Genomic DNA, 13,987 nt, shown 5'->3' on the forward strand with positions numbered 1-13,987 from the left:
TTTTTCATTGAAATCCACTAATGCCCTTTTTAATATCATCACTCTCATAATAATCCCAACTCAAAACATAGAAAAAACAAGTATGATTAATTATGCCTAATATAATATTGAACATGTATGTAAAAGATTTAGTAAATACCCCTTTTAATTCAATGGTATTGTTCAAAATTTGGCAATATTCCTAAACAATATTACTTTCAACAAAATGTAGTAATCTTTTTTCTAGTGTTATTTTTTGGGATAATTTTTCTACCAACCAAACATGGTAAAATTTATTTTCCCCCACAACTATGTTTTTCAAATAAATGATGCTTAGGAATCATCAGATATTTACCCCATGATCTTATATATTCCAACCAAATGAACCCTAAAAATAAAAGTACAACCATTATTGACCTCTATATATTGCATTTACATATTTTCTAAATGCAGTATTTTTCTATTTCTTATTATTGCATGTTGGATCATAATTTTATTATTTTATTGTAGTATAGTATTTTTGTATATTGATAGATATGGATATACTATTAAAACTTTTGTATAGCGAGTATATCATAAAATTAATATCAAAAATTTATTTTTATAAAAAATTAAGCTCTTATATTTGTTATATTCTTTTCTATTTTGTTATCTATTCTATGATATCTATTCTGTATTGCATTCAAAAATAGTTGGAAAAAAATTGCACCCTGCGCACTATGCGGATTATATATATACTAGTGAGTATAATCTAAAAGTAAAATAAAATAAACTAGTATTCACAATATAAGAAGACAATATAGATTTTAGTTTTATAGGAACGTACATGAGTATTATTAAATTTCAACCCAAACTTAATGTGGTTTATGCCTCTAAACCCATCTAATCCCACCCCAATTTTTAGTTGACTTGCTGGGGCCTTGCTTATATGTAGTTGATTGAGAGGAGGGCTTTGGAGAGGGACCTTGCATCATAGTTGTCATGGCAAAGGGCTTTGGTTGTGCCCTTTATATGAAATCATTCTAGCTCGTGCTGCTATTACACATAAAAAGAAGAAAGAGTAAAATAGAAGGATTTCATCCTAGATCCACGATAGTCCTACTCCACCTAATAATTTTTTGTATTGTAGAGGACAATAAAGTCTCTATTCGTCCCAACAAAAATTCAGCTAATATACTTACGAAGCCTATCACTAAGAAAAGTTTACATGGAAATGGAATAGAGCTTCTCTTGGACTTGAACTTACCTGATGAGATTGGACTGTGATCTCTTGATACTCTAGTGTTTGATGTATTAGGAGAGAGATGGAAGCAAGTTTTCCAGTGGGAAAATATTGAGGTGCAAGGACTTGGGGGGTGAGGCCCTACACCTTTGACCTATACCCAAGCATGAATGGGAGAGGGAAAGTATCCCATAACCCACTCCCTCTCTTGTTCCTTTTTAAACTCTGTGACTCATCCACTTCCTCATATGTCAAAAAGCTAGTTGGAGAGTATTATTTAAATTCTTTGGTTTGTATAAGTATGCAGGATCTATCTATTGCATAGTCAATATGAGACTAAACGCATGTCTGTATGGGTTCTCGCATATGAGCTAAGCTTATGTTGTCTCTAAAAGTGAAGAGGATTGCAAGAAGGTATTAAGACATATGAGAAAATACTCAATAGCTCGACATATTGAAGAGTGGTGCTACAGTGGCTTTAAAAATGGGTGCTGGAGCGTCGATTCATTTTCATTAGCTTTGTAAGGTTTCGTTGTTCTTTTTTATCCTTGCTGTTTCGTTATATTACTTCTTGTACTCTGTAATTTTCTTAAAATTGTTTAAAAATAATAGATACCTTTATCTCTTGGCCGCAATTAGAGAAAATCAAAGTAGGTAAAAAAAAAAAATTACACAACTTTTTTTTTGTGTCGTTATAACTTGTTGGGTAGTTGAAATGCCATACCAGAGGATCGACGTTAATTATAGTTAATGTTCATATAATAATACCAAAGAAACATCATGGTGATCTGATTACTTTGGATCCGCTTCGGATTATCATGTACAATTAGTAGGGGATTCTAATGCTAGTGATAAACTCTGATGACTCCATGCTTCTAAAGATGAGAACATCATTGGCATATCATTGGTATGCTTCTTATGAAAGTCTGGCCATAGATTCTAATGAAAGTGCTTTTGGTCATTACCCATTAATCTGCTTGTGAACTTCACAAGGAAAAACCTTGCATGGGAGATGGAAGCTGCAAGTTTAAACCACACGTCGAGCGTGATATGTGCAAACTCCTTTGTATGGATCTTGACTCCGCTATTTAACTCTCAAATGGTGCAAGCACTGCCGGGACATGCACTAGATTTTAACCCAGGAGAAGATTGGCGACTCTTTTACTTCTTCTGCGAAAGGCGATGGGGACATACTTATGCCTTCTAAGATTGAGATTTATCACTGCATCCTGTCAAGGATTCTGGTCCTCTGCTTATAGGGGCTTGAAGTATGATGACAAAGATGATAAAGGGAAGTATTTTGTATTGGATTATCAAAGGCTTAAGTGCCTCTCATGCTATGAGGGGACTCAAAAAACGCTCGGGCTTTGCCTTCATGATAGACCTAAAACCAAAATGTCGATCGTCTAGAGTTGGGGAATGATTACATTAAGCAAGTCTGCTGAATGGATTTGGACAAAGAGCAGAGGTAGCATCTCCATAAAAGAGAGACAACAAGACATTACTTAGTTGGCAATGGATCTTGCACTTTTGTGTGTCGTCCACTGTTCAAAGCAAATTAGAGTTGTGGATGGGCCTGGTCTAGCTCGAGTTCACCCAAATTTTGAAGGCCTACCCCCCAACGTACGACCAGGTTTATAAATATCCACGCCGAAGCTCGGCCCGGTGCTCTCAAAGCTGGCCTTTCGGGCCGACCCGGCCCATTGATAGCCCTAGGCCGCACGTAGTTTTCTGGGCCCAGTTAGGTGTCCCCAACGCAAAGTCAATTCGAGTGGCTTGAGAGATGGCTCGGTTCAGGAGATTTGAGGGAGACTCGCGTATAATTAATTGTTCACAAGTAATTTAGACATGGATTGGCCACAGGGCACAGCTGAGCTCAGCTCAGGAGCTGTTAAAATACGGATGGCTGCAGTAAACTAGGATTTCATGTAATATCCAAAATCCAAATGAAAAAGAGGAAAAGAAAAAAAGAGAGAGAGGGATGGAGGGAGAATGAGAAGATAAACTTAGGTTGGCTAAGGGAGGAAAGGCCATGCCTAGGCCTAGGTTTTCATGCCATTAGAAATTGAAATGAAAAGGGAGAGCTGAGAGAAGGAAGAACAAGAGAAGAGAATAAAAGGGAAAAGGATTGGAAATTCCCCTAACCTGACCTATCTTATTCCATGCCTAGGTTGCCCCAATCTGCAACAATGACCTCTACCAACCCACTAACTCAGAGGCTCAACCCAACCAAATCAGCCATATAAACAGGTTCAAATGAATCGACTCGTAACCAGGTCAATCCAAAATGACTTATTTATTAAACATATTTAAACTGGTTAAACTGACCAGAATTCTTAACTTGAATTAGATCTATTTACCAATAAATTAATTCTATTTACCGAGAGATTCATTATTTACCAATTAAATTTGACATTTACCAATAGATTCATTATTAATTCTAATTGATAAATAAATACCTTCCATTATAGCATATTTGTACTTTTACTACTTATCTCTAAACCATTATATGCTATAAAAGCAAACAAGAAGGGAAATTTTACATATGTGCCTCGCCCAACCTGTTTGAGATATCTCAAGCAAATGCAGTATCATCCTCCAAAAGCCATCTTAGCTATCAAATTCCAATGTATCCTCTATTATTGCTTCCAATACTATACACGCAGAGACAAATAGCAATAATAGCAAATGCAGCTAGACAACATAATAGAATTGCTGCATACAAATCCAAATTTTAAGTTCATAATAATCCTTTCACATTGGCTGTAAGTCCGTGGTAGCCCAAAAATGCTTCTTCTTTTTTTTTTTTGTTCTAGTACAATAGCGGCTTACACCTGCTAGATGTGAATGCAGCTAACAAAATTGGAAAAAAAAAGATTATACAATAGAGTAGAAACCAATCCATGGTCCATCCAAATGAAACCTCTAGAGCGACAGGCTCTGAAAGAAGCCATCTAGTCAGCAGCGGTGTTCATCTTTCTGTAGAAATATGATGTCCTCTGCAGAGCACACCAAAAATATTTGTCAGCGACTCTTCCGACACTGACATCCCATCAAAACTCACTCTAGTGAACTCAACTACTGCCACTCTCATCAGAACCATTTCCGAATTTTATTGGGTAAATCAACTACTGTTTGGACTACTGAGCTTTACGAAAACCCTTTTTTTCCCATGGCTACTGAACCTACGAACTACATGATCTCTGCTGCCACCAAATAAAGAGGCCAGCTTCCAAATCCAAGGCAGTATCCTAGACAAATGGCCTTCTTCAATCCAATGTAGATGGAAGAAATGCTTCCTGTGAGACAGCTGGATTTCCACTTTAGACCAAAGTATTGTGGTCCGGAGGCGTTCAGCTTTGGATGCGAAAAGCTCAACTCAAGCCCTCACCAACCTCATAATAACATATGAACCATAACCTTTCCCGGTAAAGCTTCAATGTTGCAGCTCATAAAAGCTTCCCCAGCTCTCTTGCTTCATATCTTTAATCAAGATTGAACAACAAAAAAAAAAAAAAAAACGTAGATAAAAATGAATTAATTCAATCCAATCTTCCTTCTCTCAAATCACTGGCAACAAACAAAACCACCAGGATGACTTCCTCTTCTTCAGCTACTCTTTTCTTTCCATCTCCTTATCATCTCCATCAATATCTCATTCCAAGTATCGATTGGCCCCGGCAAGCACCAATGCACGCAGTCGTTCTGGACCTTCCCTTTTATTCCATCAGCGAACGGATTTGGATACATGTAAGGCCCTGGGTGGCCGTCCGGCCTCAGCAACGCCTGTTTGGTCACGTCCAGTGCTTCAATCCTTAACCTCCCTCCGCTCTCCGCCGCCTCCTTCGCGGCCGCCGCCACCTCCTCGACCTCGATCTTCCTCATCTCGGCGTCCATGTATTCCATCTCCTTCTCGCCTTCTTTGTAAGGCTCTTTCTTTGGACAAGCGCCAAATTTATCCCACTCCCCTTCAAAGTGTGCCGGCGAGAAGGTCGTCACCACCACGAGCTTCTCGGAGGAAGCCGGCGATGACCAATATCGACTGCTCGCCACCTTGAGTGTAGTCTTGAATGCCCTTCGAAAGACATCGAAGAAACCGATCTCGGTGTGATTGGATTCAGGGCAATGGTGGCAGCCAAGGACTAACTCATTCTCGTAGTAGATAGCCGGGTGGAGGAACCAGTGCCCAACCGAGAAGACCACCATGTCCATTTGATCCAACTCCGACGCCCACCGCTCGTCCGGCGAGTCTAGGTACAGCTTGTTGTGATTTAGGCCCGAAGCCGCCGACTTCTCGATCCCCTTAACGAGGAACGGGCACCAAAAGACCGAGATGGTGGCATTGTAGTCATGGAAGACCCACCGCCGGAATATGTTTTCCTGCCCGTCTCGGTGGACAAGCTCAGGCGGCGTTGCGGTGGAAAGGAGGCAGAGGAGGGACTCTACCTGATTCCGGGCCATGGAGTCGCCGACGAAAAGCCAGGTGTTCGTTTTGGATCAGCTGGAGGAATGACACGGGATCGAAGCCGGGGAGCTGGCACTGGTTAGGCTGCCACCGCCAGTAGAGGTAGCCGGCGTCGGGCCGGCCATGGGCCATGCAATTCTGGCCATCTTTGATGGTGCTGCAGCTGGTGCCGTTGTATCGAGGCCCGCGTGAGTCCGGCACCCACCGGCCATCGGAGTAGTCGCACCGGGGACTTCTCGGGCTATGCCTCTGTTCAACTCCTTCCGCTGCTGCAAATTAAAGGATATATGCGAGAAAGTGTTACATAGTTAGCTCTAGCTTTACACAGCTGATAAGAGGAGGATTTGAGAGCAGGAGAGCAGGGCGTTTGAATTACCTTGAGAGGAAGGGATGGAGGGGGAGGAGGTTTCTTGGGTTTGAGTATTGTTGGTGAGTTCGGGTTGGTTTAAGGGGATGGAGAAGAGATATACACGGAGGAGAGCCAAGGGAAGGAGGGCATAGAGAGCTCCGGTTATGAGTTTCTTGGTGGGGAAACTGCTGGGTTGGTGGTGGTGGTGGTGGTGGTGAATAGTCCCCATCTATGTTTTATGGTGGTGGTTTGGACTTTGGGATGACGAGAGGAGCTAAGGTATGGGGATGGGAGGTGAGGTAGGGACTAGGGAGGGAGCGCAGAGAGAGTTTCAAGGAAGAGCAGAGGAAAGGAAAGAACAGAGTCAGCCTTGGTTCGTGGCCGGCGCTCGGTGGTCTTTAAACGCTTTGGTGTCTTTTTCGTGGTCCAAGCTGATGGATTTCTTTTATTTTTGTTCCCCCCACTCGCTCTTAGTCTTCCCACTCTCTGTTCGTCAAAGTTCATATCCCGAAGCGCATTTTTTTTCCCCCGCTCGCTCTCTCTCTCTCCTCTCGTGACCTTTTTCAGTTTTTCATCCTGAGATTCGAAAGAAAACACGACTTTTTATATCTATCTAAAGACAAACAAAGCTGTGGATCAGTTGTTTTTTTATCTCATCGAGCGTTCCGGAGAAATGCTAATTTTGTTGAACATTCATACCAAATATATATAATTTATAGAAAAATAATTTTTAATTTTATTTTTTTGAGCTACGTAATTTGGATCTGAGCAAATTTTTAAAAAAAATTACAAAAAGTGACTATGCTGCCATTCTAGCTAAACTAGTAGTATATGTACAAATAAAATTTAAATTAGAGATAAAAGTGGATTAGATAATATTCATTTAGATTTATTTTTATATCCTAATCCACATTTGTATCCATATTCATATTTCTAAAAAAATGAATAGACAACTATTCAATTCGTATCCGAATATCCGATTTTATTTATAATTATATTTAATTTTATATAGTACTTATAAATTTTTAGGAAAATAAATGATCATATTAATATGGTATTAATTTAATTTATCATCTACTTAGTAATATTTTTCATTCTGTAGGCATAAAGTTTAATTATCCAATTTGTATTTATATTTATATTATATATATTGTATTTAACTAACATCTGTATTTATATTATTAGTATTCGATTTAATTTTAGCTATAATTTAAATATTTGAGATATTTTTCAAAAATTTAAAAGCAAGCCAGCTAACTTGTTTGACATCAAGGGAATTTAAACCCATCAACTAACAAGGGACGCAATCAGTTCTCCAGCTCTCTGTTACAAGAATTTTGTGGTCGCCAAACACTGCTGAAATATCTTTTGTCAAGGTGTCATTTGACATGATTTTAAAGGGCGGTGTTGTGGACCGTAGACGCGTCTGCATTTGCTTCTCCCCGTCATCTGCGGAGGCAAGTTGTCAACAATAATTGAAACCATATTTTAAAGCCCATGACGGTTCCTGATTTGACGCTGTCGAGGATAAGAAAGTCTAGCTTCGTGCAAGTTTCTGAAAACTGCTTCCGGGTCACGAGTAGAACGGGTACAATTGAGAAGAATATCAGAGGGCATACCTAGCCTATGATCTATAGTTGGACAGGGATATCCGTCTCTTCAAAGACACTGAAGCGGCCCTGAGGGCAGTGGTGGACAGAACTTTGCGTATCACGTTAAGTTTCTCTGGGATAGCCAGAAATATCTGAGACATCCATTCTGTTTCTTTAGCGCCCAAATTTACCTTTTTTTCTTGGATGACCCCACCCCTTAGTCATCTTAAAGTGAACTTGATGACGGTGTGTTGGTGGATGGAGCATATGGAGCTATGAGATTTGTGATCAGAGACTACCATAGCAGTCTGGTGGCGGCAGGTGGTTGTCGCACCCGGATTGACAGTCATTGAGGCAGAACTTCGGGCAGCATGAAAGAGCATCTCTTATGCTAGGGGGACACTGGGTGTAGACAGTATATCTCGAGGAAGATTCCACCACGGTGATCGATTGGATACTGAAAGCTGATTGATACGGGGACAGTCACCTACTGATTTGTGAGACTCGCAGGCTGGCCAGAGGTTTGGCTTTCTTTACAAACAGAGCTGCAAACTGAGTAGCCTTCTACGTGGCTAGACACTCTGGTGAGATTTCTTGGACTAATCTCACTGAGATTCCTATTCCCCCTGTATCATTTTATTGCTTCTGACTTGGCAGGCTGCAATTATGTAAGAGCTATATGAATGTCGTTTTTTACCACAAAAAAAAAAAAAAAAAATTGCTTCCGGGTCCGATCCTTCCACCACACTGGAAACAAAACCTATTGACACGTGGAACGTCGCCAAAATTAATGCCCAATATTACCACCTCCATTTTCTCATGCCATTGGCATGAATTTTTTTTTTTTTGTTTTTTTTTGCTCGACGAATAGTAGGGCTCCATAACTTTAAAGCAATTCTTATTGGATGCTAACATGGCCACTCCAACCACATAGAAGAGAATGGAGTTAGGGGCGATAATTTACTTCATCCTATCAAATATATGATCCGATCCGACTCTAGTGAGATAGAATTTACTCCACCTATTTAGAATTGGCGGCAAGTACAAATCTTAATTTCAAAATTCGAAGCAGAACTAGAGCAGATGCAGGTAATAGAAAAAGCACCTCGAATCTGACCTAAATATGTATAACTTCATTAATCTCCTTCCTATCCTTTGCCCTCCACTCGCTTGTTTTATGTCTTTGATCATCCTGTTGTCCTTACTCTTTCCAACGAAACTCTGGTTGCAGTGTCGCACCCACTCTTTTCCCCAAGCTGATCGGATGCCAGTTGATCCGTCACTCCCCACCCACACCCAAATTTCTATTCACCATAGTAATTCAATTTTTTTATTTTTTTTATTTTGCCTTCTATATTATGATCATATATTTTTGCTTCAGTTGCTACGGAACTATTTGATATGATTATTGATTCTTGTTTCCATTTCCAAAAATTTGAGCTACTTCAATGTATCCTTTTATTAATTTTTTTACTTCCTAAAAATAATATTTTTATTTGTTATTATTGAAAATTTAGTATTATATGTTTTGTATCTCTGTCTCTTATTTTGTTTAATATTATGCAAAATATTGAGATCTATTTTTATAATCTTTTTTATTTATTTGATTTGTATGCCTAAAAAGATTGTTTTTTTGCTGTTTTGCCCAAGGTCCAACCATTCCTTTTAACTCTACCAGCCTACCCTACCCTGAAACAGATACTAGGTGGGTATGGGTATATGATTTTTAATTACAAGCTAAATACAGATAATGACCTATCCGATCTATATCCAGCTCGATGCTATCCCTAGATAGAGTTATGAAACAAAAAACAAGACAAAAAATCGGCAACGAATCAGGGCTATCTTGGGGTTTAGAGTTGGGATTGGTAGCCAACTGGATTTAACCTTGCCTATATCCTAAATTGGAAACTATCTCAATGGAGAAAAAAATTACATTAGGAGATAATATTATTAATAACTTATTTTTTTATGTATATTGAATCTTCATCATGTAGGTCATAATAGAACAATTTTATGACTGAACATCAGGCCCAGGCATCCCCACTGCCATAATTCATGTATAAATTTAAGTCCAAACTTCAGGCTTGAACCCCAATAAAAGACCACCTAGACATAGGGAAAATAGAGAATCCAACCTGCCATGCGCGATGTTATAACTCCAAATTTTGAGGGGATGTTACACCATAGTAACGAATTTCCGGCCCATAAAAAAATAATTTGGGACTCTCGTATCTGCCCACATCTTTTGGAAAGGAAGCACCTAGGTTCCGACTTTCGAATGGAAATAAAAAATACCGCGGAGTGTTTCACTCCATCTGTGATGAATTACTTGACGTGTGAAAATGATCCCATCAAACAGCAAAATGAGAACTATAATCTCTTAAATATGGAAAAATATATAAATTTTTTATGAAAAATTGTTATTTACATACATATCTTTTATATATATATATATATATATATACCTATCTGTTAATGATATTTCGATCATTTTAATTTTAAACTACTCCTTTCTTAACTGCATGAGATGGAGTAGATATGTATGAAAAAAAGAAAGAAGAAGATATACATGCAAAATAAGTATTTTATAAGATTATATATACAAATAGCAACTTGGATTCATATAATTTTCTATATTCAAGAGGGCATATACCTATTAATTAAAGAGGAAAAAAATGGAGACTAAGACATCACGAATGAAATTGTGCTTAGCTTCTTTTGTCACTCCCATTTGGATATCAAGGGACCACAAGCAGGTGCATCATTCAGTTACTTGGGTCGACTCGAGTCTGGAGTGCCTGGTAATTTTCAACCTACCATCAGGTCATGTTTGGGTCTAGCATCCGTGGTTACCAAGGATGGACATTGATCTTGGACAGGCCATGACTCACGTCCAAACTATTACCTAAGCAGCAGTTGGGGCAGCCCAAACTCATCTTATCCAGCCCAGGCCCACTTAGATGATATAGATTAGCATTATGGTGCATGTTACTCGGATCAAATCATGCATTCATTAGCTTGCATCTTACAGTCTTTGCCAAAAGCCATAGCACTGGATCCACATGACACAACGGTCCTTTGAAATAATGTTGACTGGTAACCATGGAGGCCCACTTGGATAGGCCTCCATGGTTTGCTTTTGTATGATTTTCCAGGCCAGGCCGGGCCTCGTCTGGGGTGGTCTTGTTACCTTTGGTGGTCTTCGGCTTTGGGCTTGGCCTGTTAATATATTGCCCGTCTGAGTGTGCGGACTTTGCGAGATTTTTGTTTTCTCGGTAAGCTATCAAGATTTATACAAGCATTTATATAATGGATAGAGAACTTTGCGATAGACCTATATTTTAGATCTATATAATAGATTAGCCTGATTGGGGAGTCATGTCATGGCTAACAAATTGTACTCATGTGGGGGCTAACATTTAGTATTCAACATGTTAGCCAAATAAAGATTGCGTAGGGATTAGAATGAAACTATCTGCGACATTCTTGTAACAGACATGACTAATTGACTATTATATGTCCTTTGTACTTTCTTTCTTCGTCCTTGCTTCTTGCATCTTTATCTTGGTGTGTTGTTCAATGGGCACGGTAATCTTCAAAACTTGCAAATAAAATCGTCCAATAAATTAGCACCCCTAATCATTTCAGGTTTGTGGAACTAATTTGGGTGTTATGGCCGTCCCAAAATGGCCTGAACCCACTGTCCTTTCCGAGCAACTGGGCCCAAGTTATTTTAGCGAAGCAATCAAGCAGTTCCACCGAAAATGCATCAACATTTCCAAATCCTAATGAAAGATCCCACATCGGCGGAGGATCTCCGTGTTCTCCCTCATATGGCCCCCACATAGGCACTAGGTGCCTCACGTGACCTGCGCAAGTGGGGCATGATATTTTTTTGAATCCTTATTCAAAAAAATTATAGTTAAAACCAGTTCCAAAAACCTACTTGCATTGATGGTGACTATTGTGGTTGAAATCTGGTCGGAGGGTGATCACGCCGGAAGAAGATGAGGAGACATCGGCCGGGTTGGAGAAAGAGGGCTACCTTTTGAGCTCCAGGGTACTTGCACGAAGGCCCTCCGATGGCTAAGTTAGCTTGGTTTTTGGAAGGGTTTAGAATAGCTTTCTTCTACCTTTTACTATCTTTTTTTTTGGCTTGCCGAAGGCCTTTTCCTACCTCCTTTTTATAGAGTGAGGATTTTGGCTGTTACTTGTAGCCTTTTGGCTGAATTGTAATCAGCTAGCAGCACGAATTACGGAGACTGAGTCCGCCGACGGAGGATCCAGGAGACATCATTTCAGATTTGCTCTGAGGATCCACGGGGCCTTCAATGAGGATTTAGAAGATATTTCTCCAGTCTTGTTCCGAGGATCCGCAAGATATTAAATGAGGGATTTGGAGACGGTGAAATTAAGGTTGGTAGGATTGAGGTCGACTTGGCCTCGGACCGAGGCCGGACGGACTTGGAGATCGTGGCATGCATTTAGCGAGGTTGGTTTGGTCTTTAGCTGAGGTTGCCTCCTTCGATCGAGATCGGCTCGGTCTTCGGCCAAGGTCACCTCTTTCGGTCGAGGCCGGCTCGGTTTCATGCCGTGGTAGGTGGGCTTGTCCGGGTTTGAGTGGTTCCGTGTTGGAGCAGGACCATCCATTTTATCTCCCATCAGTGACGTGTCAATTGCAACCCATTTTCTGCATGTAATTCTACAAGCAACTCATTGGACAGGGTAGGGAGGGGGGGGGGGGGGATTCAACTTTTCACATATTTTCATTTGATTACAAAACCCAATTAATGTGGAAAAAGTACCAAAACGGCAATAAAAATTTCATGCGGAAATATTTTTCTATCTCAATATGACGACGTCCGCTCCTTTTGTTGACTTCAATCCCCCCCCCCTCCCGTCCGTCCTCTCTCTATCTTTCAGCACCCGGAAGTAGGGTATTTGCATGTCGTGGACGGCATCCTCCGAGGCGCAATTTTTCCAAGTCAAAAAATCCAAACATGGCGTCACGCAGCAAGCAAGATGGAGACGTAGAGGCGACAAACCATCAACCTCAACAGGGAAACCGAGTCCGGTCGCTTTCATGAAGAGCGCATCGGTTTGAATGGGCGGACGTGGGAAGCAAGGCCACCCCACGCATGACGTCGTTTCCACGACATGGCCTTCTTTTTTCTTTTGCTTTTTGTGCTTGTCTCGTTAGGTGAGGTGTTTGTCAGAAGGAAAAGGACGTGATGGGTGCAACTCACGAAGGAATTGTAGACTTTATGGCTGGCAATATGGGTGTGGGGATCCATCTCATCACGGGGATCGCGTCCTTTGTATCCTGCTTGCTTTTTATTTAATGAGACCAAACTTTCGTTCGTTATCATTGGTGTCCCTCCCTTTTGCGTGATTGAAGGGCGAGGACAGCTATGGGGTCAGTCAGACGTTGCCCGTGGGGGGGCGCCTTGAGCTTTGTTTTCTTTTTGAAGAAAAGGAGCTGAAGCTATCCTGTATCCAAAGGAAAATTACACGGTATGAAGGTTGCATTATATGAACGGGAAAACCCAGTCGTAGAGACGACAGCAGCAGCAATTGAGACAAAAGGAACTCACAGGCACCTGAGACTGCAGAAACAGCGTAGAGAATAAAGAAACTTGATACAACTTGAAGCCGAAATCCAGAGTAGCAACAAGATATGACCACCAACTGGCCTGAGACAGAAAGTGCTGATGGCTGCTTAATAGATAATATGTGAATACAGCTGCTGCCACAGGAGGAAGCAGAATACCAAATCCTTTCCCTTCACGCGATTCTTTTAGATAAAGAAGTACGGGAAATAGGCAGTTGGGAGTTCTGAGCCATCGACCAAACAAGCCTTGTAATGATTGAAGTGGGAAAGCTAGCCTGAACTGAGAGGGAAATATGAGAGATCCAGGGTAGCATTTAGATCCCACATCTCGGCAATTCTGGAATACCAGAATGAAACATGAAAAATAACACTGAGCTGAAGCATCTCAAAATCCGCTGCATGCTCCAATGGACAAATCCCTCATTTTCTTGGAGGAGAATGTGGATTGAAGCTTGAATAGTTGGTCGATGTCTCATACACAATGAAAAAAGACGACCTCCCCTTGGAGGAGAACATGAATTCCACCCTCTGGTAATACATCAATCTGTATAATTTATGGAGCGGACGAGCTTTGATTGCTCCAGTAATACCAAGATTGGGCAACTTCAAAAGCCCCCAAGGAAGGCTTCTCCCATTAGGTAGCTCAATACCTCCCAACCTCCTCAACAATAATAATAAATACCATCTCATAAAATCAGCTCCTCGGCCCCAGCGGTACCATGATCGGATTTTTCAGCATGACATCAAGAAGAAAACTGGTAATGCA

At 40.6% G+C, this 13,987-nt stretch overlaps 1 protein-coding gene across 1 annotated transcript; it reads right to left on the reverse strand.

Moving 5' to 3' along the window:
- Positions 1 to 3,846: 3,846 nt before the first annotated feature.
- LOC120111323 (protein ALTERED XYLOGLUCAN 4-like) lies at positions 3,847 to 6,583 on the reverse strand. Its single transcript, XM_039128126.1, is given in 3 exon segments — positions 3,847 to 5,677; positions 5,679 to 5,935; positions 6,043 to 6,583. Coding segments are annotated over 3 exon segments (1,326 nt in total). The 5' UTR covers positions 6,245 to 6,583; the 3' UTR covers positions 3,847 to 4,810.
- Between the last annotated feature and the right edge of the window lie 7,404 nt (positions 6,584 to 13,987).

Source organism: Phoenix dactylifera, chromosome 7 (assembly GCF_009389715.1).
Source record: "Phoenix dactylifera cultivar Barhee BC4 chromosome 7, palm_55x_up_171113_PBpolish2nd_filt_p, whole genome shotgun sequence".
NCBI classification, from domain to species: domain Eukaryota; kingdom Viridiplantae; phylum Streptophyta; class Magnoliopsida; order Arecales; family Arecaceae; genus Phoenix; species Phoenix dactylifera.